At 36.9% G+C, this 27100-nt stretch overlaps 1 protein-coding gene across 1 annotated transcript; it reads left to right on the plus strand.

Annotated features, from left to right (window-relative positions):
* Positions 1-2712: 2712 nt before the first annotated feature.
* FAM133B (family with sequence similarity 133 member B) lies at positions 2713-27001 on the plus strand. The gene is made up of 11 exons (XM_079931255.1): positions 2713-2819; positions 9022-9119; positions 11279-11357; positions 12045-12119; positions 12255-12287; positions 12729-12791; positions 13258-13350; positions 14698-14748; positions 19848-19940; positions 22497-22544; positions 25437-27001. The coding sequence occupies exons 1-11, from the start codon at positions 2796-2798 to the stop codon at positions 25521-25523; spliced, it is 744 nt and encodes a 247-aa protein (XP_079787381.1). The 5' UTR covers positions 2713-2795; the 3' UTR covers positions 25524-27001.
* The last annotated feature ends 99 nt before the right edge of the window (positions 27002-27100 follow it).

Genomic DNA, 27100 nt, shown 5'->3' on the forward strand with positions numbered 1-27100 from the left:
TGTGGAGCCAAGCAAATGACTGTGTGTTGCTCTCGTACACATCTGGAGCTGCTACTGCCTGTACATTCCGAGCTGCGCGTGGCCACATTTCTAGATTCCAGAGATACAGCAGTGAACAAGATAAATAAGGTGCTTGATCTCATGGAGCTAACATTTTAGTGGGGGAGACAGAAAATAAAAAAGTGTATAAGTACATTATGCTTAATGCTATAAAGGGAATACACAGGTCTTAAAATAGAAAGTACTTGGAAAATGGTGGTCAGGAAAGGCTCCATGAAAGCTTTGAGTTGAGGCATAAATTAGCATGAGACTGAGGAAGCCAGGCGATGTGCTGAGGGTAGAAGAACTGAAAGCCTCACTAGAGTGGATTCAATAAAGAATTGGTAAGTGAATATGGGAAATGCCCAACATGAAGTGAGAGGTACGAAGTGTAAAGTAAAAGGTGTGAGGGGTAAAGTGTGACCGGGTACTGGATTGAGCCCAAACAGACTTTGATAGGTTCAACATACTTTCTTCCCAAGATCAAGAACAAGGCAAAGACGTCAGCTTTCACCACTTCTGTTCAACATTGTGCTAGGGTAATAGGCAAGAAAACAAAAGGCATAGAGATTGGAAAGAAAGCAAAGCTGTCCTTATTCACAGACAACACGAGAGTCTCTGTAGAAACTCCTGAAGAATACCCAAAAAAGCTACTAGAACAAACACATTTTGCAAGGCCAGAGGATACAAGGGCAATATATATTTTTAAATGTATTTCTATATACTTTAAAATTGCAAACCCACATTTAAAAACCAATTACGGTAGCAGCAAAAAATGAAGTCATCCTGGATTCAGGTGGGCCCTAAATCCAATGACTGTTAAGAGGAGAGGGCACATGGAGATGCACACAGAGAAGACAGATACGTAAAGATAGAGGCAGTGATTGGAATTATGTTGCCACAAGTCAAGTAATGCCTGGAGTCGTCAGACGCTAAAAGAAGCAAGGAGGGGACTTCCCTGGCGGTCTAGTGGTTAAGACTTCGCCTTCCCATGCAGGAGCTGTGGGTTCCATCCTGGTTGGGGAGCTAAGATCCTACATGCCTCACAGCCAAAAAACCAAAACATAAAACAGAAGCCGTATTGTAACAAATCCAATAAAGACTTTAAAAAAAAAATCCACATCCCCCCCCCCAAAATCTTAAAGTAAGGAGGAATTCTTCCCTAGAGGCTTCACAGGGATCATGGCCCTACTGACACCTCGATTTCATACTTCTTGCCTCCAGAGCTGCAAAAAAATAAACTCCTCTTCTTAAGCCACCCAGTCTCTGGTACTTTGTTGTGGCAGCCCTAGCAAACTAATACAGTAATTCAATGTGGAAAGGACAATCTTTTCAACAAATGGCTCTGGAAAAATTGGATATCCATATAGGTAAAAAAATGAACCATGACCCTTACTTCACACCATGAAAAAAATTCAAAATGGGTCATGGACCTAAACATAAGAACTAAAAGTACAAAACTTGCTGAAGAAAAATAAGAAAAAGATCTTCGTGACTTTGGGTTAATATCTGTAAAGTTCCTGGAATATTAAAAACACTATCAATAAGCCATGAAAACAAACTTCCTCTTGTGCATACAGAAAAGCCTGTCTGGTCAGAGAATCCCCAGCTTAAGTCAGGGGTGATGGAGGAGGAGGGGGAGAATTGAAAGCATGGAGGCCCAACTTATAGTAAAAAGCAAAGTGGGTTACTAAGGAGAATGAACTTTCAGTGCAGAATAGAACCACCAATGGCTGCATTTGAGAGAGTCTGGGAAAGTTCTGAGAGATAAAATGGGAGTTGGCGTCATCTGTTGTGCGATGCAGCATGAGAAAGGGAGGGAGAGACAAATTGGGAAAGATGATTTTAAGGAGTTCTCATATGTTTGAGTATAAGCCCATTTTGCCATTTTCTAAGAGCCTAGAAAAGACCCAAATCGATTTTCAATGACTTTCTAATGATGTTGCACTGAGATGGGTCCAGCTTTATCCAGATCTATTAATTCTAAATAAATGTAATGACACCTTCTCTGAAGCCCAGACCACCTCCCTTGAAGTTTTAGTATTGTACTGCCATTATTATGACATGCCATGTGGTAAAGTTGACCCTGTGTATATCTATCTCCCCTACCAGATTACAAACATGCCCTTTGAAGGTGGCACTTGTGTCTTATTCTTATCTTTGTGTCCTGCTCCATATCCATCTTCCACTCAGTGAATTACACCAAGTAGATGTTCAAAAAATAGTGTGAAATGAATGCATGAGTGATGGATGAATGGAATTTAACTTAAAGAGCAATTTCTTTAGCAACATCTATGACAGCAGTGTCTTCTCCCGCACCGCCTGATGGACTCTGAGGGACCACGTCTGTCCTGCTTCTCACTTTATCCCCAGCATTTGCACTATGCTAAGCACACCATAAGCGTTGGAATAATCATTGTATCCTCTAGAAAGGATTTCAGCGCATCAGGAATGGAAGAAAGCAAAACAATCCAAGGCTGAACGGAAGTGAGCTGCCTGGGCGAGGCTGTCGCACTCGGTGGGCGGTAAAGAACAGGAATCCCCAGGCGAAGCCTGGGAACCGCGGGTGAGTGCGGGCGCCTTCCTCTCCTCCGAGGCGATAGGTGGCGCTGTGGCCGGCCGCGGCCCCCGGGTCTGCGCGGCGCCGCTCTCTGGACGGGGTGGGGAGTTGGCAGAAGGACCTGCGGCGGGTCTGCTTCGGCCGCCGCTCTGGCCTGGTCTACCCCAGCGGCTGACTGATCGCTCAGTGCGGCACCATGGGGAAGCGGGACAATAGGGTGGTGAGTACCCGGTGGGGAAAGCAATGCGGCGGCGCGGGGCACGGCGGCAGGAGAGCGGGACCCCTCGCTCTTCCCGGCTGGGCCTGAGAGTCAGCGGCGGCGCTGGGACCTCAAACCAGGAGACCCAGCTCCCCTCCCCGCTCCGGCCCCAGACGCGCGTGCGCCGCGCACGAAGTTGGCGCCTTCGGCTCCCCCGCTCTCTTTTCTCTTCTCTCTAGTCTCCCTTTCCTCTACACCCCGTCAACCCTGCCGCACCGTCTGGTAGTGTTCTCTGGCATCCTTCCCTTCCGCACTCGGGCCAGCAGTGCCCAGTTTCTAGAGCTCTAGGGTCCCCTGCACCCTCCTGTAAGTCCAAAGTCTGAGGCCCGTGGAGGTGCCGGGACTCGCCCCCCACGCACCGCGACCGGGATCGCGCACCCAGGGGGGACGGAGGCCACGGACGTTGTCCCTCCACCCGGGGGCCTGCAGGGCGCCCAGTTCTAGCAGAAGTCGGGCTCGCATTTGAGAACCAGGATCAAAGCATTTGGCTTCGGGCCCCAGTGTCCAGCACTACCTGGCACCTAGTAGGCTCTGTAAAGGAACGAATAGCCTGGTAATGTTCACTCTGGAGTCAGGCCCAGACTGGAATGTCAGTTCTGGTCCCTCGGGAGTTGGGGGACCTAGGATGAGTTGCTTTTCTTCTTTGAGCCTCAGTTTCTTCATCTGTAAGAGGGGATCAGTGTTGCCCGTAACTTTGCAGAATAGTTGAGAGTGCAAAAGGCAAGGTGGCCGGGCGAGTGCTTGGCATGAAGGTTATTCTAGTAAATGAGATAAAAGAGATGCAGAAGTACCTAATAGCAGAAAGAGTAAGAAATATCTGTAAGTAAGAAATTCGAGGTTCTGAGGGCATTTTGACAGGCGGAGATGGGAGGAAGGCATTCTAGGTGGCTACTAGCTTGGTGTGGACAGCCCAGGTTATGAATCAGTTTGAATGGGCTTTAAACAGAAGGGATTAGCAGTAAGCTTAGGTTGCAGCCTTACAGTTAGTTCTAGGCTTGGCTATGATAGAGTTTTAAACCACTGAGCAGCAAAATGAAAAAAAATAAATGTCGTTGAAGCTACTGTACTACATTTAGTGAACTAGCTTTTTAAAAATTAAGTGATTATTTCCTTTGGGGTTAGGGAGTGGGGGGAGATGGGGCGAGGTACTAAAAGAGCTTCACTTTTATGAAATATTTCTTGTCTTCAAAACGTTTGTTTTAATTTTATTTAGTCTTCATAATCAAAGATGTCTAGGAACCACAGTGGTGAACTTTGATTACAAGGTTGAGGAATGTTCTTTTCTCTTGCTTTCCTGGCTGTAAGTCAGACCTTGTGGTATTCTGATTCTCATAGAGTTGAAATGGTGTTCTCCTGGAGCATCCTTAGGTTTAAGGTGTTAAGAGTGTTTGGGCTCTTTAATGACCTTAGGCCTTAAATGCTTAGAAATTACCGGACCTTGGGTACAGTTTTCATGCAGAGACCTAAGATGTTTTGTTTTACTGGCAAAAGGTGTTGGTTTACACATACTTTTAAAGCATTTGAAAAAGTTTCCAAATTAGTTTCATTTACTAGAGCATTTTGATAATTCCGAGCTCTACTTATTACTTGGTATGTTGTCTTGGCCCGTGGTGGTTCTGGTAACATTTTATATGCACTTCAAAGGTTGTGGAAAGGAAAACAGGAAATTAAGAGGTAGAAGACACAGATCTTCTCGTTCAGTCTCCTCATTGCAATGGAGGAGGAGATGGAACTGTTTAAACTGGGACCAAAAAAAAACCTTGGGTCATCTGATAAGTTAGTTTAGTACATCATAACTCTTGATGGTTTTTTTCTTTTTTCTTTTTTTTTTTTGCGGTATGCGGGCCTTTCACTGTTGTGGCCTCTCCCGTTGCGGAGCACAGGCTCCGGACGCGCAGGCTCAGCGGCCATGGCTCACGGAACTAGCCGCTCCGCGGCATGTGGGGTCTTCCCGGACCGGGGCACGAACCCGTGTCCCCTGCATCGGCAGGCGGACTATCCACCACTGCGCCACCAGGGAAGCCCATAACTCTTGATTTTAATTAAAATGAACATGTGCCTCTGAAAATAATGGCTTTTTTTTCTTTTTACATTGATGATAAAAATCATGGTTTTAGAGATGACAGAATTGCTTTCTAAAATGCCATAAATTTCAGGTTGAAGTTTTTGTAAAAATAGGCTTTACTCTTTAGAGCTGTTTTGGTCTCAAGGCAAAAATTGAGCAGAAAGTACAGAGAGTTCCCATATGCTCCCTGCCCATAGACATGCTCAGCTTTCCCTACTTTCAACTCCCACACCTGAGGGGAACATTTGTTACAGTCAATGAGCTTACATTGACACATCATTTTCACCTGAAGTCCTTAGTTTACATTAGGGCTCACTCTTGGTATTGTACGTTCTTGAACGGCTTTTATTTATTTTTTCACTGAACATTTTAATTCTTGAGATTTGTAAAGGGCACTTTAATTTGTGATGGCCACCCTTTGTGCCCATTGTTTTCCAGAAGTTTCCTTCGTGTTCTTTTCTGTTACTAAAACAGATGTATCCTCTAGATAAAAATAGGTAATCAAAGTAGCAAATGAAATTCTGCGCATTTTGTCCTTAGCAGTTTCACTGCATTGCTTTTTTCCTAGCTGCCCACTTATATATTCCCTTGAGCTCAATTTGCCATCCTAAGTTTCAAAGACAAATCGTTTTCTGTTACCCAAACTCACAGCAGCAGCTTGGAGTCACAGGCAGTTCTAGTTACATATGAGTATGAGTGTTTGCTTTAAAAGGGCATAGTATTTAAAGTGACTGTGATAGACATTTAAAGAAATTGCAGTTTCTTTATTTTGATTGATGCCCAGCCACCCACCGCCTAATGTTAGAAGCATTATTTTTCACACTTACGCATAGTAAGTGAAAGAGCTTTACCTTTGTGAAATACTTTTTTGTTTTTAAAACCTTTCTGTTGTGCACAGTAAAATGAGCACTGTTGCTTAATAATTATGAGCACAGAATTTTGCAAGGAGCTTGTGAGATGCGCTTCATAAATATTGCTATTATAATTGAGATAAATAATGGAGGTATTTAGAGTGGTTGAATTTTTCTCATTTTGTTTACTATTAATATTATGGCAGTGTTTGCATGTAGTATTTTTGTTTTATAAAGGTAATGAGTTATTTTAAATTTTTTTCTCCATTGTATGAAATGATGAAAGTAGACGTCTTCCTTTACATTTTGGTGCACCTGCATCAAAAACTTTTTAAAAATTTATAGTTATTTATTAAAATGGTATCTCTTTTTTTTTTAACTTGCTTTTGCTTTTCACCTGAGAAATTTTGGGCATCATCTTTTTAATGGCTACATAGTATTTCATTTTGGGAATATAATGTATTAAATTAATCTCAAATTGACGGCTCTTTGGGTATTTTCAGTTTTTCCTATTTTAGTGATAACAGTTTTAACATCCTTGTATATATTTACAACTTTAAAAATAAAGTTTTTACAGTTTTAAACTTAAAATATTTTACTATTGAGTACTGCTAAAATTATGACATGCTATCAAAGAAATGAGGTGATAGATGATAGATATTATAGTTTTTAAAGTGATGATCTTAGCTTGCACATTGTACTTGCTTTTGGTTATGATGATTGTCAGTGTCATTGGTTGGGCCAGCAGCTGCTCTGTTGTGGCCTCTGTTGGTTGTCATTTCCACATGAACTGATTGAAATTCTCAGCAGAGACAGTTGAATGAAATATTTGAGGGCATAACATTTGATATAAAAAATAGGACTTTATGCCTCGGTCTTAAACGTTGCATTTGATATCCACATGTAGCCCTGATTCAACATCTCTGACCGTAGGAGCTCTAGCATTCATTCCTGCCAGTAAGAAAATTATATTAAAGGTTTAACTTTTTCATCTCAAGTAAGTAGGCAGTATCCAGTTGAATGGAAGTAGTTCTCGGTATGTGTTGTTTATAGTGGTTTTATATTGTTTATTCTGCCAGAGTAATCTAGAAATATATAACTTATATTTGTTATGAAGGTGGGTGATTTTGTCATTTTTAAAGATATTGTTAAATAAAATGCATCAGATGCATTGTACCCTTTCACTTCTTTTCAAATGTTAGGTAATTAGGTTTAAAATCAACCTTGGTAATAGTCATTTTCAACCAAAATTCTTTTTATTTATAAAGTAGAAGAGTTTTTATAAATGTTGACTTGAATTAAATTTGGAAAGCTGAATCATAGGGTCAAGAGGTTGAGACTGAATTAAAGACCAGATTTGTGAATTCTATTTAATAAAGCAACACCTCTTTGCTAGACACTGTCATTAACAAAGAAATATTCTGGGGCTTCCCTGGTGGCACAGTGGTGGATAGTCCGCCTGCCGATGCAGGGGACACGGATTCGTGCCCCGGTCCGGGAGGATCCCACATGCCGTGGAGCGGTTGGACCCGTGAGCCATGGCTGCTGAGCCTGTCTGGAGCCTGTGCTCCGCAGCGGGAGAGGCCACAACAGTGAGAGGCCCGCGTACTGCAAAAAAGAAGAAAGAAGAAAGAAACAAATATTCTGCTTTATTTTGTCTCAGTGTATTTTGGGGGAAAGTGTCTAAAAATGTGTTTTACTGCTATAGTAAGTGTAGTATACAGAGCGTAATATAATTTCTGTGGTTTTTTAATTGTACAAAAATATGTATAACAAAGTTCACCATTTTAAGTGTATAGTTAAGTGACATTGAGTACATTCACAGTGTTTTACAACTATCACCACTGTCCACTTCCAGAACTTTTTCATCATCTCATACAAGAAGCTCTGTACCCATTACACAGTAACTCCCAGCTCCTGGTAAACTCTATTTTCTGTCTCTATGAATTTACTTATTCTAGGTACCCCACATAAGTTGAATCATACAACGTTTGTCCTTTGGTGTCTGCCTTATTTCACTTAGTATGCTTCCAAGGTTCATCTGTGTTGGAGCATGAGTGAAAAGAATTTCACTCTTTTCTAAGGCTGAATAATATTCCATTGTATGTATATGTCACATTTTGTTTATCCATTCTTCCATAGATGGACATTTGGGTTGTTTCCACCTTTTGGCTGTTGTGAATAATGCTGCTATGAACATGGGTGTACACGTATCTGTTTGAGCCCCTGCTTTCAGTTCTTTTTCAATCCTACTTAGAGGTGGAGTTTCTGTTTAACTTTTTGAAGAATCAGCAAGCTTTTCCAAAACAGCTGCACCATTTTTTATTCTCACCTGCAACGCTTAACTGTTCCAGTTTCTTCACATCCTTGACAACACTTGTTGTTTTCTGTTTTTGATAGTAGCCATTCTAACTGGGGTGAGGTGGCATCTCGTCGTTTTGATTTGCATTTCCCTAACGACTAGTGACTAGTGACATTGAGTATCGTTTCATGTGCATATTAAGACATTTGTACATCTTCTTTGGAGGAATGTCTAAGTCCTTAGCACATTTTTGAATTGGGTTGTTTGGGGGTTTTGTTGTTGAGTTGTAGGATTTCTTTATGCATTCTGGATATTAACCCTTGTCAGATACATGATTTGCAAATATTTTCTTCCATTCTGTGGATTGTCTTTTCAGTCTTTTGATAGAGTTCTTTGATGAACAAATGTTTTTAATTTTGATGAAGTCTTGTTTATTTTTTCTTTTGTTGCCTAGCATGATTTAATTTTTGATGTTAACAATTTGTGTATAAAATTGCTCTCAGCATGGCGCAGTATTTCCTGAGATAGAAGATATAGTAGAATAAGCAATGAATTTAGAGTTAGGTCTTCTTTAACTTCTTTGGAATCGAGTTTCTTCATTTACCATTGTGCATAATATTATTACCCTCAGAGCTTTACTGAGCTTTAGGAAAAAGCACTGTAAAGCCATCTAAGAGTAAGAGAGAGATGTCATTATTATTTTCATCAAATCTCTGGTAAAAACACATTTTCTGTGAAAGAGCAGTATTACTTATCTCCCAAACTTATGAGGCTTAATAGAGCATTAAATCTACTTTTTGTAATGAAAAGTTGGTTAGTCAGATTGTTCATGCTTAGTTGGATATAGTATGCATTTATAATAAAGATTGCGTTATGAGTATGCAAATGTACTTTTGTGTTTTCAGTGGTTATTTTAATGGAGTTAATTTTTGTTTTTTCCTCAAGGCCTATATGAACCCAATAGCAATGGCCAGATCAAGGGGTCCAATCCAGTCTTCAGGTCCAACGATCCAAGATTATCTGAATCGACCAAGGCCTACCTGGTATTTGTGAAACAATTTACCTATATATAAGGTTTTCATAAATTTTTAAAGGTTATTTTTACAACTTTTATTGATTGCTGAGCAGTTGCTAGATACATAATTTTTTGAAGTGGTATTTGATATGTGCTTTGTTTTGAATGTATAAAACACATGCATGAATGTAAAGCAAACATTTGAGAACCCACCACCCAATATAGCTAAAGCACTGCCAGGGAATCTGTTTTGTTTTGTTTTGTTATTTATTTATTTATTTATTTATTTTGTGGTATGCGGACCCTCTCACTGTTGTGGCCTCTCCCGTTGCGGAGCACAGGCTCCGGATGCGCAGGCTCAGCGGCCATGGCTCACGGGCCTAGCCGCTCCGCGGCATGTGGGATGTTCCCGGACCGGGGCACGAATCCGTGTCCCCTGCATCGGCAGGTGGACTCTCAACCACTGCGCCACCAGGGAAGCCACAGAGAATCTTTTATACCAAGCACATATTTATGTCTTAAAACAGACCTTAACCTTGAAGTGTTCTAAGCTATTTAAAATAGTAGGTTTGAATAATTTTGCCCTTCCACGGGGTATAACTAGGTGTTGAGAAAGATGACTTTAGACCTTGTTTCTAGTTTTATCCGCTGGCTTTTCAAAGAGTTAGGGTTTCCCATTGTAAAAGTTTTTTTTTTTTTTTTTTTGTAAAAGTTTTGTTTTAAATTTTTTGTTTGTTTTGCCCTTGTTGAGTGGCTCTGATTTTTTGTAAATAAAGTATCATAGCACTTACATTATTGTTTTCTAGTATGTCTTATTATTAAATACCCATACTCCTGAGGTAACATAAGGCAAGCTTCAGAGTTGTTAACTTTGGACTCCTTCTAAGGGCCCCTGATAACTGGGCAACTATAGTTGAAAGTTGTATTTACATACAACAGGGAATCCTTCCTTTGGGTTAAATAGGAAGTAAGCTGTGTCTGCCTCTTAGAATGTTCTTCAGTGCTATTGTTTATTGTCGCAGCTTACCAAAAAATAAATTATCTCATGATTTTAATGAGATCTTTATATGTGAATTTCTGTGTTGCAAAAAATATGTGTATTAAATGGCACTGTAACGTGAAAAAATATAAAAAATAAATTATCTCAAAACAAAGTATATTTTATCTTTAAAATTGGGGAGAAGGGATGAATTTTAAAGGGGAAGTGCCTAAGCTAGTGGATTACATGTATGGTCAGAGGTCGCCAAGACAACCCTCAGGTTGGGTGATTGCTAGAAGGGCTCACAGATAGTCGTACTCGTGGGCAAGATTTATTATGGTGAAAGGATACCAGCCATAGTCAGCAAAGGAAAAAAGTGCATGGAGTGAAGTTCAGGGGAGCCTGGACGCAGGCTTCCAAGGCTGCTTCTGTGGAGTCATACAGGATGCATTTCATTTCCTTAGCAATGAGTTATGATAACACATGTAAGGTATTGCCAACCAGTGTGATTCAGTGTGTCCAGCTTTTTTATTGGCGACTGATCTGCCTCTGCCTGTCAGGTGCCAAAATTCCAGACTTCCAGAAGGAATAAAGGTGTTCATATAAACTATATTATTTGTATAGACAGGCACAGTAAGCCACTCTTATCAGGGGGTGGTACCAAAATCTAAGTTCCCAGATGCCAGCCAGGGCTACTCGTTCTTAAAAGCAGGTACATTATAAAACGGGTGATTTAGTAATAGACTATAGTAATTCAGTCATATAGACCTTAATTCACCCTAACACTGAAACTACTAGCTTTGTGACCTTAGGCAGATTTTCTTACCTTCCTCAAGTTTCAGCTTCTTTATCTCTAAAATGGGGGTAATAATACTACCTTTTCTCACAGGATTGTTGTGAGGATTAAAGGAAGATGTATTTAAAGCAGTGCCTGTTGTATGGAAGTGCTCAAATGTTTGGTGTGTTAGTTCTTATAATCCGTGTTTAGAAGGGGAGTGACTAGTATTATCTGATAGGCTTTATTATGATAATTGATTTACAAGGACGTGAACAAAGAAATTTAAAATGTAGCAGCACTGGAACTAGAATGGAGGTTTATTAGGATATTAAGAAAAATTTATTTATGAAATTTTTGTTGCCTTGTTTGTAAGCATCCGTCTCAAATTTGAATAGCTTGAAAACTTACTTGTACATTCTATTTTTTTAAGGGAAGAAGTGAAAGAACAACTAGAAAAGAAAAAGAAAGGCTCCAAGGCATTGGCTGAATTTGAAGAAAAGATGAATGAGGTTTGTAAATTGTGCCTTTAAAAAAAATAATCTTTTTTCTTATAATAAAAAAAAATGAAATCTTTTTTTTTTAATAAACCAAGAGTTTGGGCCTAGCTCTTTAGGTTAAGGGTGCTCTGTATTATAGAAGTGTTTTTGTTATATTGAATACGGTTTGTATATTTTGATTTCTTAAAAAAAGAAATAGAGAAAAGCCATCTTACAGTAATTTAAATCATCTTAAGTTTTCTAAATGTTACGTTCTTCCCTTCTCTCCCTTTATCCCCAGGTCCCCATCTTACCCTGGGATTTCCATGGTGATGTTTGCTTGTTTTGATTACAAACATATATGTAGTATTTCAGCCACAGTATAGATTAATTCAACTTTTACTGTCTGGAAAGAGAATCTAACCACCATTGTTAAAAAGAAAAAAGTTCTCAGCCTCAGTAATAATACCTACTCTTCCTTTCAGTATACAGTAAGGAGCTCCCACCTCATAATATCCTCTTTGAAAGGAGCTCGTAGAGGCTCCTTTGGTGACAGGGTAAAGGATTCTGGCACCTGCAGTATCTTTTGACTGTAATTAGAGGCTGAGATGAGAGCGAGGTAGTAGAGGATGGAAGGAAGAAAGTAGTGGCTGTCTCTATATATTTAGGTGTATTAGAAGGGGATAGGTAGCCTCTAATGTGTTTATAACTTTTCTGCAGAACTGGAAGAAAGAACTAGAAAAACACAGGGAGAAATTATTAAGTGGAAGTGAGAGCTCATCCAGGAAAAGACAGGTAATGCCATTTTTAGTTATTGCTATTCTTAATCTCAGAGTTGGGTTTTCATAATAATGCTGTGTACTACTATTAATAGATACATTTGAAAACACCACCTTATTTAGATTTGTACTTGTATTTGTTTGCTTTTAGAGAAAGAAAAAAGAAAAGAAGAAATCTGGTAGGGTGAGCAAAAGTTTTCCATTTTTCTAAATGTTATAATCAAGAGCGTACAAAAAAAGTAAGAATAATTGATATAACCTGTATGCTAACTCTAGATAAGTCAAGGAACCTGGAGGTCCTTTGGTAGTTACGGGTGGTTTTGTTCTATTAGTGATAATAAAAGAAAGGTGCCAACCTCCTTATAACCTAGTGACTCCTTCATTACTATTAAAGAGGGAAAATCGATTACTGTTGCTACATCTGTTGTTACTTTGTGTGTGTGTCTGTGTGTGTGTATGTCTGTGTTTGTGAGGGAATGTGAGATTTGACATTTTAGTATTTAAGTCATGAATATGGCATCTGTTTCTCAGACACTAGATTAATTTCGTTAAGTATTTGAGAGACTTAGTAAAAGAAAAAAATTCCTGCATCTCACAAGCTTTAATTGTTTTGTGCTTGGTCAAGTATTCATCTTCTTCTTCATCAAGCTCTGATTCTTCCAGCAGTTCTTCAGATTCTGAAGATGAGGTAATGTTTGCCTGTAATGATTCATGAAATAATATCTCTGATATCTTTACTGACAAGTGGAAGAAACCCATTATGAAATATCTGTTAAAAATGTTTACTTCCAGTTTTTGATTAATCATCCATAACTGAGAGCGCTGTTGTGAATAAATAACTAGGTATTTAAATATTGGTAAATGTGTTTTTTAGATTCCTAAATTTGTCTTGTTCATTTAAAAATATTAGTAGAAGAAATGGATTTAAAAATCAAAAATTCTGTTTTAGCTAAGAATTACATGTGACTCATCACTTAACATTTTTTAATAAAACAAAGTGATGTAAGTTACATTTTAAATATTATTAAGTAAAACATATTTACACGCTGGTCCTTTCATCAAGTTTTGTTCATTGATTAAGTTTTGATGTTAATAAAATGCAACGATTATATTTTTGAAACAGAAAGCAAATATTTCTGAAATGTTTCATGTAGGATAAGAGACAAGGAAAAAGGAAAAAGAAAAAGAAGAGCCGTTCACATAAATCTTCTGAAAGTTCCATGTCAGAAACTGAATCAGACAGTAAGGTAAAATCATTTAAATGAGCAATATTTTGGATAGCAGACATTTAATTAGGTTCTTCTTTAAGTTCTTCCTGTCTTAAATTGCTCTCAGTTTAGAAATGTGATACTGTTTTTGTACTTTGATGCTCTGTGTCACTTAATTGATGTACTTAATAATATTGTACATAGGGCATTTAATTGTTCTCTAAGTACTTTGACATATAGGTCCCCACATCTCAGCATTTTTATGACAGCTTTATGATAAAGCATGGCAGACATTATTTTTCCCATCTACGTAAAAAATTTGTAGTGCGGATGAAAACATCTTGCTTAAATTCATACAGATCGTATTAGAATTGGAAGTTGAATCTATCTTCTAATATCTGATCCAGTGTCCTTTTTACTGTACTGTACCTAAATCTGTTCTGTACTATCCAGAATTATCAGATGCAATTAACTCTCAAACATTAGTGGTCATAAGAAATACATGCAGGTTATAATAAAAATGTGGATTCCTGGGTCCTATCTCCAGAGTCTGATTTAGTGAGTCCGATTAGGATCAGAAGTCTACATTTTAAACCAATGGTCCCTAGGATTCTGATGCAGTGCTGTCCATGGGCCACAATTTGATGAGCACTGTCCTGGGGTCCCAGGAGAACAAAACAACTATTGATATATGGTTGTATGGCAGATATCTACTTGCCCTACTGAGACTTCTTTTGATAAAATGCCTGGCATATATAAAGTATTCAGTAGATGTTGGTTTTGTTTTTTAAAGCCGAAGAGCCAGTCTAATGATACTGATAGCTAACATTTATAGAATGCCTACTATAGATTGAGCCCAGTTCTAAGCACTTGACTTGTTAACTCAATCCTCTCAACACCCCTATGAAGTAGTTTTTTGTATATCCCACTTCATGGATAAGGAAGGCTCAGAGAGTTTAACAGCTAGCCCTGAGGGATTCAAAAGTAGAAATTCTTGCCTCCCCACTTTATAAGGAAGAGTAGGGAAATCAAATTGATGTCTGAGCATGGTGTGAATTAGAACTTCAGTGCATATGATCACTACAGGTAAAAATAGCAATAGCATAAAGTCTTATTTTAAAATAAACCCTGTGGTTATACAGATAACGTCCGTTGTTTTAGTTGTACAGAGATTTGATATACAGCCAGATAAATGAAGAAGTCTCATTCCCTCATAAGCACATATATACACAACCTGTATTTCTCCCGTATTTTCAGAATAAAATTCTGGAAGTAAACTTTTTTTCGGTCATAGAGTAAATCACTTTTTTGGTATTTTTCTTCCTTCTGTCATAATGCTGTATCTTTCACATTTAAAATTGATATATATATATTTTATTTGTTTAGGATAGTTTAAAAAAGAAGAAGAAGTCAAAGGATGCAACTGAGAAAGAAAAGGTAATTTATACTTTACAGTGCCTTAAGATAACTTCTTTTACTTCAAGAATTGCTTCAAAAAATTAACATTAAAGCATTCCCCTTTTTACCTTAAAAGATTTCTTTTGCTTATTGAGTTCATTTTTGAAGGTAAAAGATCAGAAGAAGCTTCCTGCAGAGAATTTGAGTTTGTATAGATAAATGTATTATCTCAGTTTAAAATTCAAAATAATGAAGATTCTAAACATTTCCTGTTTCCTCAAGTCATTTTAAAGAAGGTCCTTTTAATGAAAGAACATGGACTTCTGTTTCAAATTGAGTGTACCATAGCTAAATTTGAAAACTTTTTTCTACTCTAAGTAGATGTTTTATCTTCATTTATAGCTTATCTATACCTAATGCTTAATTTATCCCTACCTAAGTTTCTGGTTTATATTTTTAAATCTTTCTTATTATTAAAAATAAAAGCCTAAAGAAAGCAACTACTAATAAAAGGAAAATAAAGACCAGTGTCACTGTATTTTATTCAGTCTTTGTATATCATTTCTTAAAAATTGAGGTGAAATTCACATAATATGCTATTAACCATCTTTAAATTACAGTTTGGTAGTATTTAGTGTATGTACAGTGTTGGGCATTGATCACCTCTCTAGTTTCAAAACTTTTTCATCTGGCTTCCCTGGTGGCGCAGTGGTTGAGAGTCCGCCTGCCGATGCAGGGGACGCGGGTTCGTGCCCTGGTCTGGGAAGATCCCACATGCTGCGGAGCGGCTAGGCCGTGAGCCATGGCCGCTGAGCCTGCACGTCCCGAGCCTGTGCTCCGCAACAGGAGAGGCCACAACAGTGAGAGACCCGCGTACTGCAAAAAAAAAAAAAAAAAAAAACTTTTTCATCATTCCATTAAAAACAACCCATAGTCACTAAGTAACCAGTTTCCTTCTCCCCACCCACCCCCAATCCCGTGATAGCCTCTAATCTGCTTTATGTCTATGGATTTGTGTATTCTCGATATATCATATAAAGGCAGTCATACTATATGTGACCTTTTGTGACTGGCTTCTTTCACTTAGTATAATGTTTTCGAGGTTTGTTCACATTGTAGCATGTATCAGTACTTCATTCCTTTTTATGAATGCATATAATATTCCATTGTATGTATATAGCACAATTTGTTTATCCATTCATTCATTGATGGACATTTGAGTTGTTTGTACCTTTTGGCTAGTGTGAATAATGCTGCTTTAAATATGCATGTTTCTGTATGGACGTATATTTTCATTTCTCTGGGGTATATACCTAGACATGTTTTGGTTTTTTTTTAATCAGTTTGCAAATAAAAATGCATTAACACTAAAAAAAGAAACCATATTGACAGAGTTGGTTTAATTAATTCCAAGGATTCAAGGATAAGAAATTTATTAATATAACTTGCCATATTAACTGGTCAAAGGAAAGAAACCGTGTGATTATTTTAATAGTTGCCAATAGGGTGTGATATAATTTCAACAGAACTTCCTGATTTTTCAAAACCATTATAAAATAAGAATAATTGGTTACTTTCATGTTTTAAAAAAAATTGTAAAACTAAAAACTGGCAATTTGCAAACATGAAATACTAAAACAACTGCACTGTGATTTTTGAAGTACTTCAAGATATACAAAGTATAGAGTAATATACACATATATAAAAAATCACCTATATGTATACCAACTAGAATTAACAGATGGTTTAAATTTTGTCATATTTGCTTCAGGTCTTGTTTTATGGGAAAAGAAGAAGGCCCAGGCACTTTCTCCTTCCTTAGAGACAGCTGTTTCTGAAATTACTGTGCCTCCTTCCCATCCACATTTATACACTTTTATTAACATAAGTATGTGTTCAGAAATAACTTAGAGTATTTTCAGAAGGGTGTCACCATGTTTCCTCTGAAGCTTGTTTTTTTCTCTCAGAATTACTGTTGACATTTATCCTTGTTGATACTCTCAAGTTTGTTTCTTTGGCTTATAATATTCCATTATTTTAACTCACCACAACTTGTATCTCCATTCTCCTGTTTGTGGACATATAGGTTATTTTCATTCTTCAGTAATGCAAACAGTGCTGCAATGGCTATTTGTTATCCATTTCTCCTTTTCCTTAAGTTGTCATTAATTTTCTGAGGTATACCTGGGAGTATAACTTCTAGGTCCTAGGATATACATACGTTTTACTTGTCTACATTTTGCTTACCAAAGTGCTTGTTATTAATTTACATTCCTACTAGTAATGTATGACAGTACCCTTGTTCCTCATACATACTTGTCACGCTGTGAGACCTCCCTTTTTGCCAGTTCAGTGTGTAGAGATGTTTGAGCCCCTTTATTTGTTTATTAGCCATTCAGATTTCATTTTCTGTGAATTGCCTATTTGTGGTCTTTGCCCATTTTTCTGTTTGATTGTTATTAATCTTTCTGATTCATAAGAGTTATATACTTTGGATGCTAATCTTTCAGACAGGTAGTTAACATCTTTTGGTCTATGGCTTCTGTTAATCCTGTTCAGGGTGTCTGTTATAATCTTACATGGTTTTAATTTTCAGTTATATGTATCAGTCATTAGTTTTAGCTCCATTTTTATTTTAAATTGTTCCGAAAGTGCTAGACAATGGAATACCTAATTAGAAAATATAGTGGAAGAAAGTATTTCATTTATGATGGTAACAAAAAACATATAGGAAAATCTTAAAGAAGTGAGCAGGACTTATTTGAAGAAAACTATACAGATCTATTCAGAAACGCGAAAATTTAATAAATGTTCCTGGGTATGACTTGCTCTGCTAAAAGTTAAAACATTTTTCATATGCTTTGATGAAAAAATGTGGTATGATCCAGGAATAGAAAAACAATGGAACAGTGTAGAGTCCAGGTAAAAATTTGTTAAGTATTTGTGGAATTTAATATATGATAGAGGTGGCATTTCTTGGACCAAAATGACTAGCCATTTGGAAAATATACAGTTGAGCACTCCTTAAGGCCAAATATATTCCAGATAAGTGAAAATTCTAAATGTATGAAAATGCAATTAGAGAAAGACATGGGTGAGTATAACATTGGTATGGGAAAGGGCTTTACCTCAAATCTCATGAACTTCTGACCACATAATTCAAATGCTGAATGGGAAAAAAGACATATAGGTTATAAAAAATAAGCTGTGAACGAAGTTTAAATATAATGAACAGACTAAGAAACACTACTAGGAATACATAAGGCAAAAACTTGATCTTCAGTAATTAAGGGAAAGAGAATACCTCACATACACATAAAAATAGGTAAAATACATGTTGAGGCAATTTTTAAAGAAAATATGAACTATATTCTAATAATCTGAGATTGATATGGCTGATAAAAGAATCTGACGAAGAGGCTTTTTGGTGAAGTGTGGTTCATAAATGAATGAAATAAGAAACAATTTTGAGGGTTATGGGAGAGTGAGAAAATCATTTGGATGAAGGCTGCTTTGGTCTTTGATTTAGTCATTATTGTTAAAGATTTTGCCCTCACGTACCCTTTACTATATTTCAACTTTGTTTTTAATAGCGAGGAACTCATATGCCTGCCCTCCAGAAGGAAATGGGTTAAGTAAATTGTGGTATCTGCTTTCAGTGGTATATACTTTCAGTGAATGTCAAAGGCAGCCAAAAATGATGGTGTAGTTGGCATGGAAAGATACTGTTGGGTGAGAAGACTGGGTTCCAAACAAGTATTTATGTAAAATTGTATATACACAGAGATGTTTCCCAAAATCCCTGTAGTGGGATCTTGGTGAATTTTCTTAAAATGAACATTTGTAATTTCTACCAAAATAATAAAGCTGTTTGCAGAAACAAATCACCTGTAATCTACCACACATATCATCACTGTTAATTTCTTTTCTTGTTTGTTTGTATCTTCAAAATTGGGTTCATGCTATGTAAAAGTTTTAGGTCATTTTTTTCTGTGTAAGATTAACTGGTGAGCATTTTTTCCTTTGTGCGGTTTTGTTTTTGTTGTTATGAACTACTTCATACGTACTGATGAAGCATATAGAAAAAATAAAATGACAACCAGCATATTCACTATGCAGCTTTAATAAATCTTAACATTCTGTCATATTTGTTTCAGAATGTTTTATTTTTTTTTTGGTACTTTATTTTTTAATTTATTTTATTTTATTTTTTGGCTGCGTTGGGTCTTCATTGCTGCACGTGGGCTTTTCTCTTGTTGCGGCGAGCGGGGGCTACTCTTCGTTGTGTTGGGCAGGCTTCTCATTGTGGTGGCTTCTCTTGTTGGGAACACAGACTCTAGGTGCACGGGCTTCAGTAGTTGTGGCACACGGGCTCAGTAGCTGTGGCTTGCGGCTCTAGAGTGCAGGCTCAGTAGCTGTGCCACAGTAGCTGTGGCACATTAGTTGCTCCGCAGCATGTAGGATCTTCCCAGACCAGGGATCGAACCTGTGTCCCCTGCATTGGCAGGCAGATCCTCAACCACTGCACCACCAGGGAAGTTCCCAGAATGTTTTATTTCTTTAAAAATGTTTTATTTCTTAAAATACGTACTTAAGCCCCTAAGTACTCCTCCCCAGAATTATACATTTTCTCATCATTAAATACTTAGAGATGAAGTTTTGTTTTGTTTTTTAATGTGAATTTAACACTTTAAATGCGCTAAGGGAACTACGGTGCAGAGACCTTTTTAGGCCGTCACAAATAATTACCTGTTGATTTTCTTTTCTGTAACACTAGGCCTGTCTGATCCAACCCAGGCTAGAAACAAAAAGAATTAAACTGCAAAGGACCCAATTCTTATACCATATGTTTTCCTTAACTTTTTAAAACTTCATCATGTATAATTAAAGAAAATAAGGAGGATATTACATCTAAATGGATGTATAGGTATTTCTTTTCAAGTTATTTAATAAAAGCATTGCTTTATTGGAATTAGAAACTGATTGCTGATAATTGTCACCAATTTTAGACGTTAATAAAATGAAAATGGATAATTTTTGTGATAATTGGGAAAATTCTTAAATAGAACTTAAAAACTTAAAATTCGTGTGGCATTGTATTATATCTCAGTCGGCATACATATATTTATTTTTCATAGGACATTAAAGGACTCAGCAAAAAAAGAAAGATGTATCCTGAAGATAAACCTTTATCATCTGAGTCCCTGTCAGAATCAGATTATACTGAGGAGGTAAGTCTATGATCAAATCCATTTTCTTTACTTAAAAATATTTAGTTACTTGATTTAATAAATACGAATTAGTAAAAAAAAATTTTCATAAGATATTTGATTTACTCACTTTTCTAATATGTAAAAGAGACGCCGTTTCAGAATAAGTTTTGTATTTTTACACAAGATAGTAATATGGCTTTTATTTTGAGAATCACATTCCCAGATACCTTTCCAATCTGAGATCTTTTATTTTTACTCTTCTAATGTTTTCTTTTTACTACCATTTTGATGGCATGAAAGATACTGTATAGCATGTACCATATTAAAACCCAAGCATTCCCTTGTTTTTGTTTGGTGCTACTCTTTTTTTTTTTTTTTTTTTTTTTTTGCGGTACGCGAGCCTCTCACTGTTGTGGCCTCTCCCGTTGCGGAGCACAGGCTCCAGACGCTGAGGCTCAGCGGCCGTGGCTCACGGGCCCAGCCTCTCCGCAGCATGTGGGATCTTCCTGGACCGGGGCACGAACCCGCGTCCCCTGCATTGGCAGGCGGACTCTCAACCACTGCGCCACCAGGGAAGCCCCGGCACTACTCTTTAGGGAGTAGAAAGGTGATATGGTGGAACAGAAATGTTGACATGACTTCAGTTTTCCTATCCATAAAATGAGGGAGTAGAATTAGGTAATCTGTACAGTTCTTTTCAGCTCTAATATCCCTGTCTTAGATTTTGTATTCTCTTGGAATTAGAGTCCATTCTTAGTTAATTTTAGGTTTATAAGTTATCTTTGAAGTATTTCTCTGCTTGGACTTTATTTCCTCATTTGTAAAATAGGACCTCTTGTCCCCATGTGTAGCAATATTTTGTAATACTCCTTTAATGAAGTTTGTAGCTAATATAGGCTACCTGTACACATTTTTATATTAGTGTCCCCTAAAGAAATAAAAATGAATACAAGAGAATAATTTTATAAAATTATATTTCTATGCATAAGTACTTGCGCCTAATAACACTAGAAGACATAAAATATTAAGCTGTGACAAAATTCAGGCTGTAGCAGGTATGTTGACCTATGCCCTTCAAAAGCCGTACAATAGCATTGTCGCCAATGACATTTTCCAAAATGGTGGACAATGCCCAGTAAAGCTCTGAATGAAACAAAATACAGTCTTCCCTCTATTTATATGACATAGCTATTCTGGGACATCCACTGTACGGTCATCCTTCGATATCTGCAGGGAATTTGTTCCAGGACCCCTGTGGATACCAAAGTTCACAGGTGCTCAAGTCTCTTACATAAAATGGCGTAGTATTTGCATCTAACCCATGCACATCCTCGCATACGCTTTAAATTATCTCTAGAGTACATCTAATACCGAATACAATGTAAATGCTATATAAATAGTTGCTGGCATGTGACAGAGTCAAGTTTTGCTTTTTGAAACTTTCTGCAATTTTTTTTTCCCCAAATATTTTTGACCCATGGTTGGTTGAATCCATGGGTGCTGAACACACGGATACGGAGGGCCGACTGTATCTTAAAACCCAGTACAAAATACTTTGTGTTCATATTGTAATAAACTTAGATTTTATATTATAATTGGGCCCATTATATGAATGTCAAGCAGGCTATTCTAAAGTTATGTCCAGGCTCCCTGGATATCACCTGATGGCACTCCCTGTCTTGGCCCCACCCCCTCAGTCACTGAGATGACAAGAATAACCACCAGACACAAGGATTGCGTTCTCCAAGTTCTTTCAGGAGAGAACTACCGCTTCTATTGAAAGTTAATAGTCTTTAATGCTTCTGTGTTCTATTCCTTCAGTCTATTTTAGTTTATTTGTGCTATTCTTAGTTACATTTTCATGTACTTGACATACAGTAACCTAGCAGATAAACCAGACAATTCAATATTTCAGCAATTTTTGTGCTTTATTATTGTATTAATTATGTTTGTCTTAATATAAAATATGTTACATTTGGATTTAACATTAATACACATCAGCTTTAGCAACTTTGAATTTAACATAAATCCAGTGTATCACACTTTAAAATATTGAAATAACATATTAATGGGGTAATAATTGTTACTTGAAAAGATTTTTATCAGTTCATTGATACTGAGTACACTATATATATAAAACCACCATTCATTAAACACCATAGGTAAGAGAAACACCTACTGTATTCCAGGCATTCCCCCTTGAGGGTGGATATTACCTATATTTTACAAAGACGATGAAACTGAGGGTAATACATAGCAGAGGTAGGGTTCAGAGTTTGGTCTGTTTTATTGCAGAGCCCATGTATTTTATCTGCTGTACCTCACTGCTGTTTTTAGGTGGTGAAAGAAAATCTAAGAGAAGCCCTCTAGAGATTTAATTTTCTTTCCTTTAAATGTTTTTCGTTGAATCCTCATTGTGATATAATAGAGGTTTGAGGTACAATAATGCATTTAAAATGTTTTTTGATTGTCAAAAAAAGGTTTTTTACATAGAGGTATATTAGTGAATGAAAAAAAATGCCTTGGAGATTACATATTTATCTTCTTTTCTCCACAAAAATTTTAATTTTGTAGATACGAGCAAAAAAGAAGAAAAGCAGTGAAGAACGAGAAAAAACAACAGCAAGTATCACTTATGTTTTTACATGACAACAGTATAGCTGTTTTTAATATAAAATTAGTCATTGTAAAGCATGATTACACTTACTAGAACTAAATAAATATTTATTGGGAAAGGTGTGGTGTTCAGCAGCTTCACTTAATGGGTTGGAGAAAATTAAATTGGCTCAGAAGAAAGGAAGCATATCCTGATAGCAAACATCTCTGTTTCATTTTCAGTATTTTACTGTTAGAAATGTAAGCTTAAACTATTGTTTGACTTTCTTAAGCTGTAACAGGAAGTATGAGAGTAAAGTATGGTGATTCCCTCCATCTTCGATAGTAGATACTCCCAGATCTGCCAAACCTGGTAATAATAGAAAAAGGCTCATGAAGCACACGCTGCAATGAAAAATAAGAGGAATGTTACAACATAAATGATTCACTAATAAAGATGATTCTTTCAATCATTTCTAAAGCCAGCTCTGCTATCATGCAGGTTGAGAAGTAGAAAGAGGAGAATAGGAAAGTGGAAGTGGTATCCAATGAGAAGCAGACCAACCTAGAGAACGTCTGTAGCAAATTATCAAGGAGAAATGCAGATCATATCAGCAAAGTAATTTAGGAGCACCCACATAAGTGTGGGCTATGGCCTTTGAAGGCATTTTCTTAGGGAGGAGTAAAAGAAAAATGAGAACAGCATCATTTGTAGGTTTGAGAGTAACTGCCCCTTCCCAGAATGTCCCTGACTCTTAAAACGAGGGTCCTTCTCTGAGAAGGTTCACCTGATAATGTGTGATTTGGAAATAACATTTTATATGCTTCAAGACCAAGGAGATATTTAAGAGACATTTTTCCTGAGTGGGAAAATAACTTGGGTGAAGACTGCATCTTTGGTTCAGATTATTAAGACATAAAGTTAATTTTGGATAATTCTAATTTATATTTGCATACTTTACTGTTTCATGCATTCAGCTAGCATGTATTTATTAAGCTTCTCTATGCAGGCACTGTTCTGTCTTGGTAGAGCTGTTATAATGGAGTACGAGATAGATAAGAGTGTGACAAATGAGAGGCTGACTCAGGGAGAGAAAGCCTCTTTGAGGACGTAAAATTAAGCTGAAATCTGATTTACAAAAAAGAGACAACCATTAGAAGATGAAAGATAGAACATCCTAGACAGAGAGAAGAGCTCAGGACCTATGGTGGGAGTGAGCTTGATATGTTTGAAGCAGTGAAAAAAGGTAGGCTTGGCTTACACGTAGTAGTAGATAAAGAGGATGGCATATAATGAGGTTGGGAAGTAAGCAGAGGCCATCTCACAGAGCACACTATTTAGGTTTTAATCAAAGCAAACAGGTAACCTAAATCAACTTTACATTTTAAAAATATTTTGGCAGAAGTGATGACTGGACCTAAATGAGGAATGCTGTTGTTTGTATTACAGTGGTAGTGATGGAGATGGACTGGCATGATGGATTTGAGATATGTTTTGGCCTTAGGTGGTAGGACTTGCTTGGTGCTTCAGGGGTGGAGAGTGGAGTTAAAGAGTCGAGTCAAAGATAGTTTAGATTGTTTGGCTTAAACAATATGATGAATTAGTGGTGCCATGCACTAAGATGGTTGAGAAAGGATTTGGAGGGAAAAATTAAGCATTTTTAATAACTAGCATGGTAGAGCTAGTAATAAGGCACTTGCAGTCTTGAGTTTAGAGCATAGGACTGGATATAAAGATTTGGTCTGTTAAGTGGTATTTAAAGCATGTTACTGGGAGAGCATTTGGAAAAGAAGGGAAGGAAGCCCACAAAGGTTGAGCAGAGGAAGAAGAACCAGCAAACAAGGTCTTTGTGATAGAAGGAAAGCAGCAGAGTGAGGTGTCATGGAAGCCAAGAAGAAAAGTGTTTTAAGAACAGAGTGGCCAACTATCCTTTTGTGAAAAAGTAACCTATACCCAAAACTTATTTTTAAAAGCCCAGATATAAGATTTTGGACTCTCTAAAAGTCCCTGCATACCTGGGCTCCTAATGAAAAGAACAGTGAAAGTTTGTTAGTGTCACAAAGTGATAGAGGCCTTAGGGAAGGCGGAGGGATGGAAGTTCTAATAGATAAGGAGATGGAGAGGAAGTTTTATTTTTGCCACCCTTAAATTAAGGCTCTTGCCTTTTCTTTTTACTTCTGAATATCAACAACTAGTATATTATGTGATGCTACATTTCCACATATCTGTTTCTAAAAGTTCTGCCTTCTCTTTTACATCAGAAAGTCAAGAGAGTCAGGGTTCAGCAGAATTCTAGCTTCCTTTGTCTAGTCACAGTATGACTACTTTTACTAGGCCTCAGTGGTGTTTTCCTCTAAAAACCAAGCGTCCATTTTTCTAAGCTAAATATACTTTTCAACTGTACGTCAGTATTTTGTACCAGATAGTTGTTAACTTAATAATTAAAGTAGCGCTACCAGTCTAAGCAGTACCTAATACCTGTTCCTATTTACTTAAAAGTAGCAGGTTTAATGTATTCTCTAAAAGTTATCATTTTACAAACAATTGTGTTTTGCTGTGGTATGACGATTCCTTTGCAGTAACTAAAATGATTTCACCTTTAAAAATTAGATAACATGAAGTATAACAGTTGATACCATAATCCAGTTGAATTTATTTTCTACAGGAAATCTTGTTAGAAGCTACATTAATGTGCTACTGACTAGAGTTTTCCTCATCTTTTGAAAATTGACAAGCACTCTCTTAGTCCTCATACAATATTATTGAGACTTTTCGAGAAATGTTTTCAGTAGCTTACTTGTTTGTGTGGATTGTTAGAAATAACTATACATAGTAGATTAGAAGTACCACGGTGAAGTTGTTGTTTTTAATTTGCAGATTTTCATGTAGCTGTGTCTAACATGGAACTATCTTTTCAGGAAAAAACAAAAAAGAAAAAGAAGCATAAGAAACACAGTAAGAAGAAGAAAAAGAAGGCTGCTAGTTCAAGTCCTGACTCACCATAACATTAAGAAGAATCAGGATTCACTTATAAAGAAAGTGCAATGTCTAAGGAAATATCAACTGTGAACATTATGACATATTTACTAAAATGCATGAATTTTCTTGTTTTTAGAATTATTCCTGGACTATCAGTAGCCACTCAGATGCCGCTGTGTGAAAGGGCCATAATTGTTGCCTGCTGCTTGAACATCTGTTTTTTTCTCATCCAGTGCTTTATAACTGGGAGATAACACACCGCAGTCATACTAGTGGTTAAGATATTTGGGAATAAAGTTAATATTTTTGACTAGAAGTATCTAATGATAAATCAACAGAAACTGAATCTGGATACATCATTAAGATGTAATCAGACATGACCAGATGACTCTAGTTAACATTTTTGAAGTAGGGATTACGTTGACGTTTCAAAATCCTTACTCTGTAGATAAGCGTATTTTAATTTTTTCCCCTTGTATACTTTTGTTTACCTGGGGAAGGAGCTTTTAGGGGTGGGGGTGGGGTTTGATATCACTTCAGCTAGCAGAATAGCGTGCCTTTATCCTCACACATCTTATTTTTGTGGACACAGTAGCCATGCTTCATGGGGAGGTCAGGGCCGGGTATGGCAGTCTTGCCCTTTACTGAGCTTAGTGACATCGTTGGACTCTGTCATATGCTACTTTGAGTGAACCAGAGAAATAGCCTTTTGCAGCATGAGAATGCCCCAAAAGCTCTGGGATTTACCTCCACTTCAATAATACTGAATGTTTTTTAGCATTAGAATGTGTTATAACATTTGAACTAATTTTGACTACACTTTGGCTTTGAAAAGGAATCATTTCAAATGACACTGGTACTTTTTGAACTTGATAGCTAAAGATTCTAAAATGCATGTTTTATACTGTTAGGTTTTAACCAGTCAGGAAAATTTTATGTAATCAGTGATAGTTCCTTTATTTTTTGTATGAGTTTTGTTTAGGCTGTAATGTTTAGCTTTTTATTAACTCCTTATTCTTGCTATTCTAAATTCCTTACTGTGTTTAACAGCATACTTGCCAAGATATTTAGCATGTAAAAAGCAGGTTTTTGATTTTTTTTTTTTTTTTTAACAGCTTCATATTGAAGCTGAGACTTAACCATAAATAAGTTGAGTGACAGGCCTGGTATGCTGTGTCTTGTTACACAAAACTATTGCCAGAATCTTAGTAAATATAACGTTTTAAAGGTTTGTCTTTGTATATTCACAATGGATTATGACAAGTTAAATTTAAGTGAGAATTACATATTTGCTTTTCCTGTGTCATATTTTACTAAGATTTTGTGCCTCATGTCTCCTGCTGAATTGTTTACTAGTAATGTTAAAAAGAATTGATAAATCATTTTCACTTTACATTTTTATATAATCAGGTAACATGAAATATAATTTGATGTACAATTTTGCCTGTTACAGAGGGTGTGCTAATTATAGTGGTATATGCACAAAACATTTTGGCATGACAAGCTGAATAAATAGCTATTTTACTTAAAAATAGCTGTGTTCTTATCAGCTCCCTTTGAGTCTCAAGTTATAAAGATTAAGGAACACTACTAGGTGTTAAGT

The sequence above is a fragment of the Stenella coeruleoalba genome, assembly GCF_951394435.1.
Source record: "Stenella coeruleoalba genome assembly, chromosome: 9".
In the NCBI taxonomy this organism is placed as follows: Eukaryota; Metazoa; Chordata; class Mammalia; order Artiodactyla; family Delphinidae; genus Stenella; species Stenella coeruleoalba.

Bases quoted from the DNA above. Each gene is read 5' to 3' on its own strand.
- FAM133B (XM_079931255.1), top strand. From the start codon at position 2,796: ATGGGGAAGCGGGACAATAGGGTG. The intron at 9,120-11,278 runs GTATTTGTGAAA...TATTTTTTTAAG, and splicing joins AATCGACCAAGGCCTACCTG to GGAAGAAGTGAAAGAACAAC. The intron at 14,749-19,847 runs GTAATTTATACT...TATTTTTCATAG, and splicing joins ATGCAACTGAGAAAGAAAAG to GACATTAAAGGACTCAGCAA.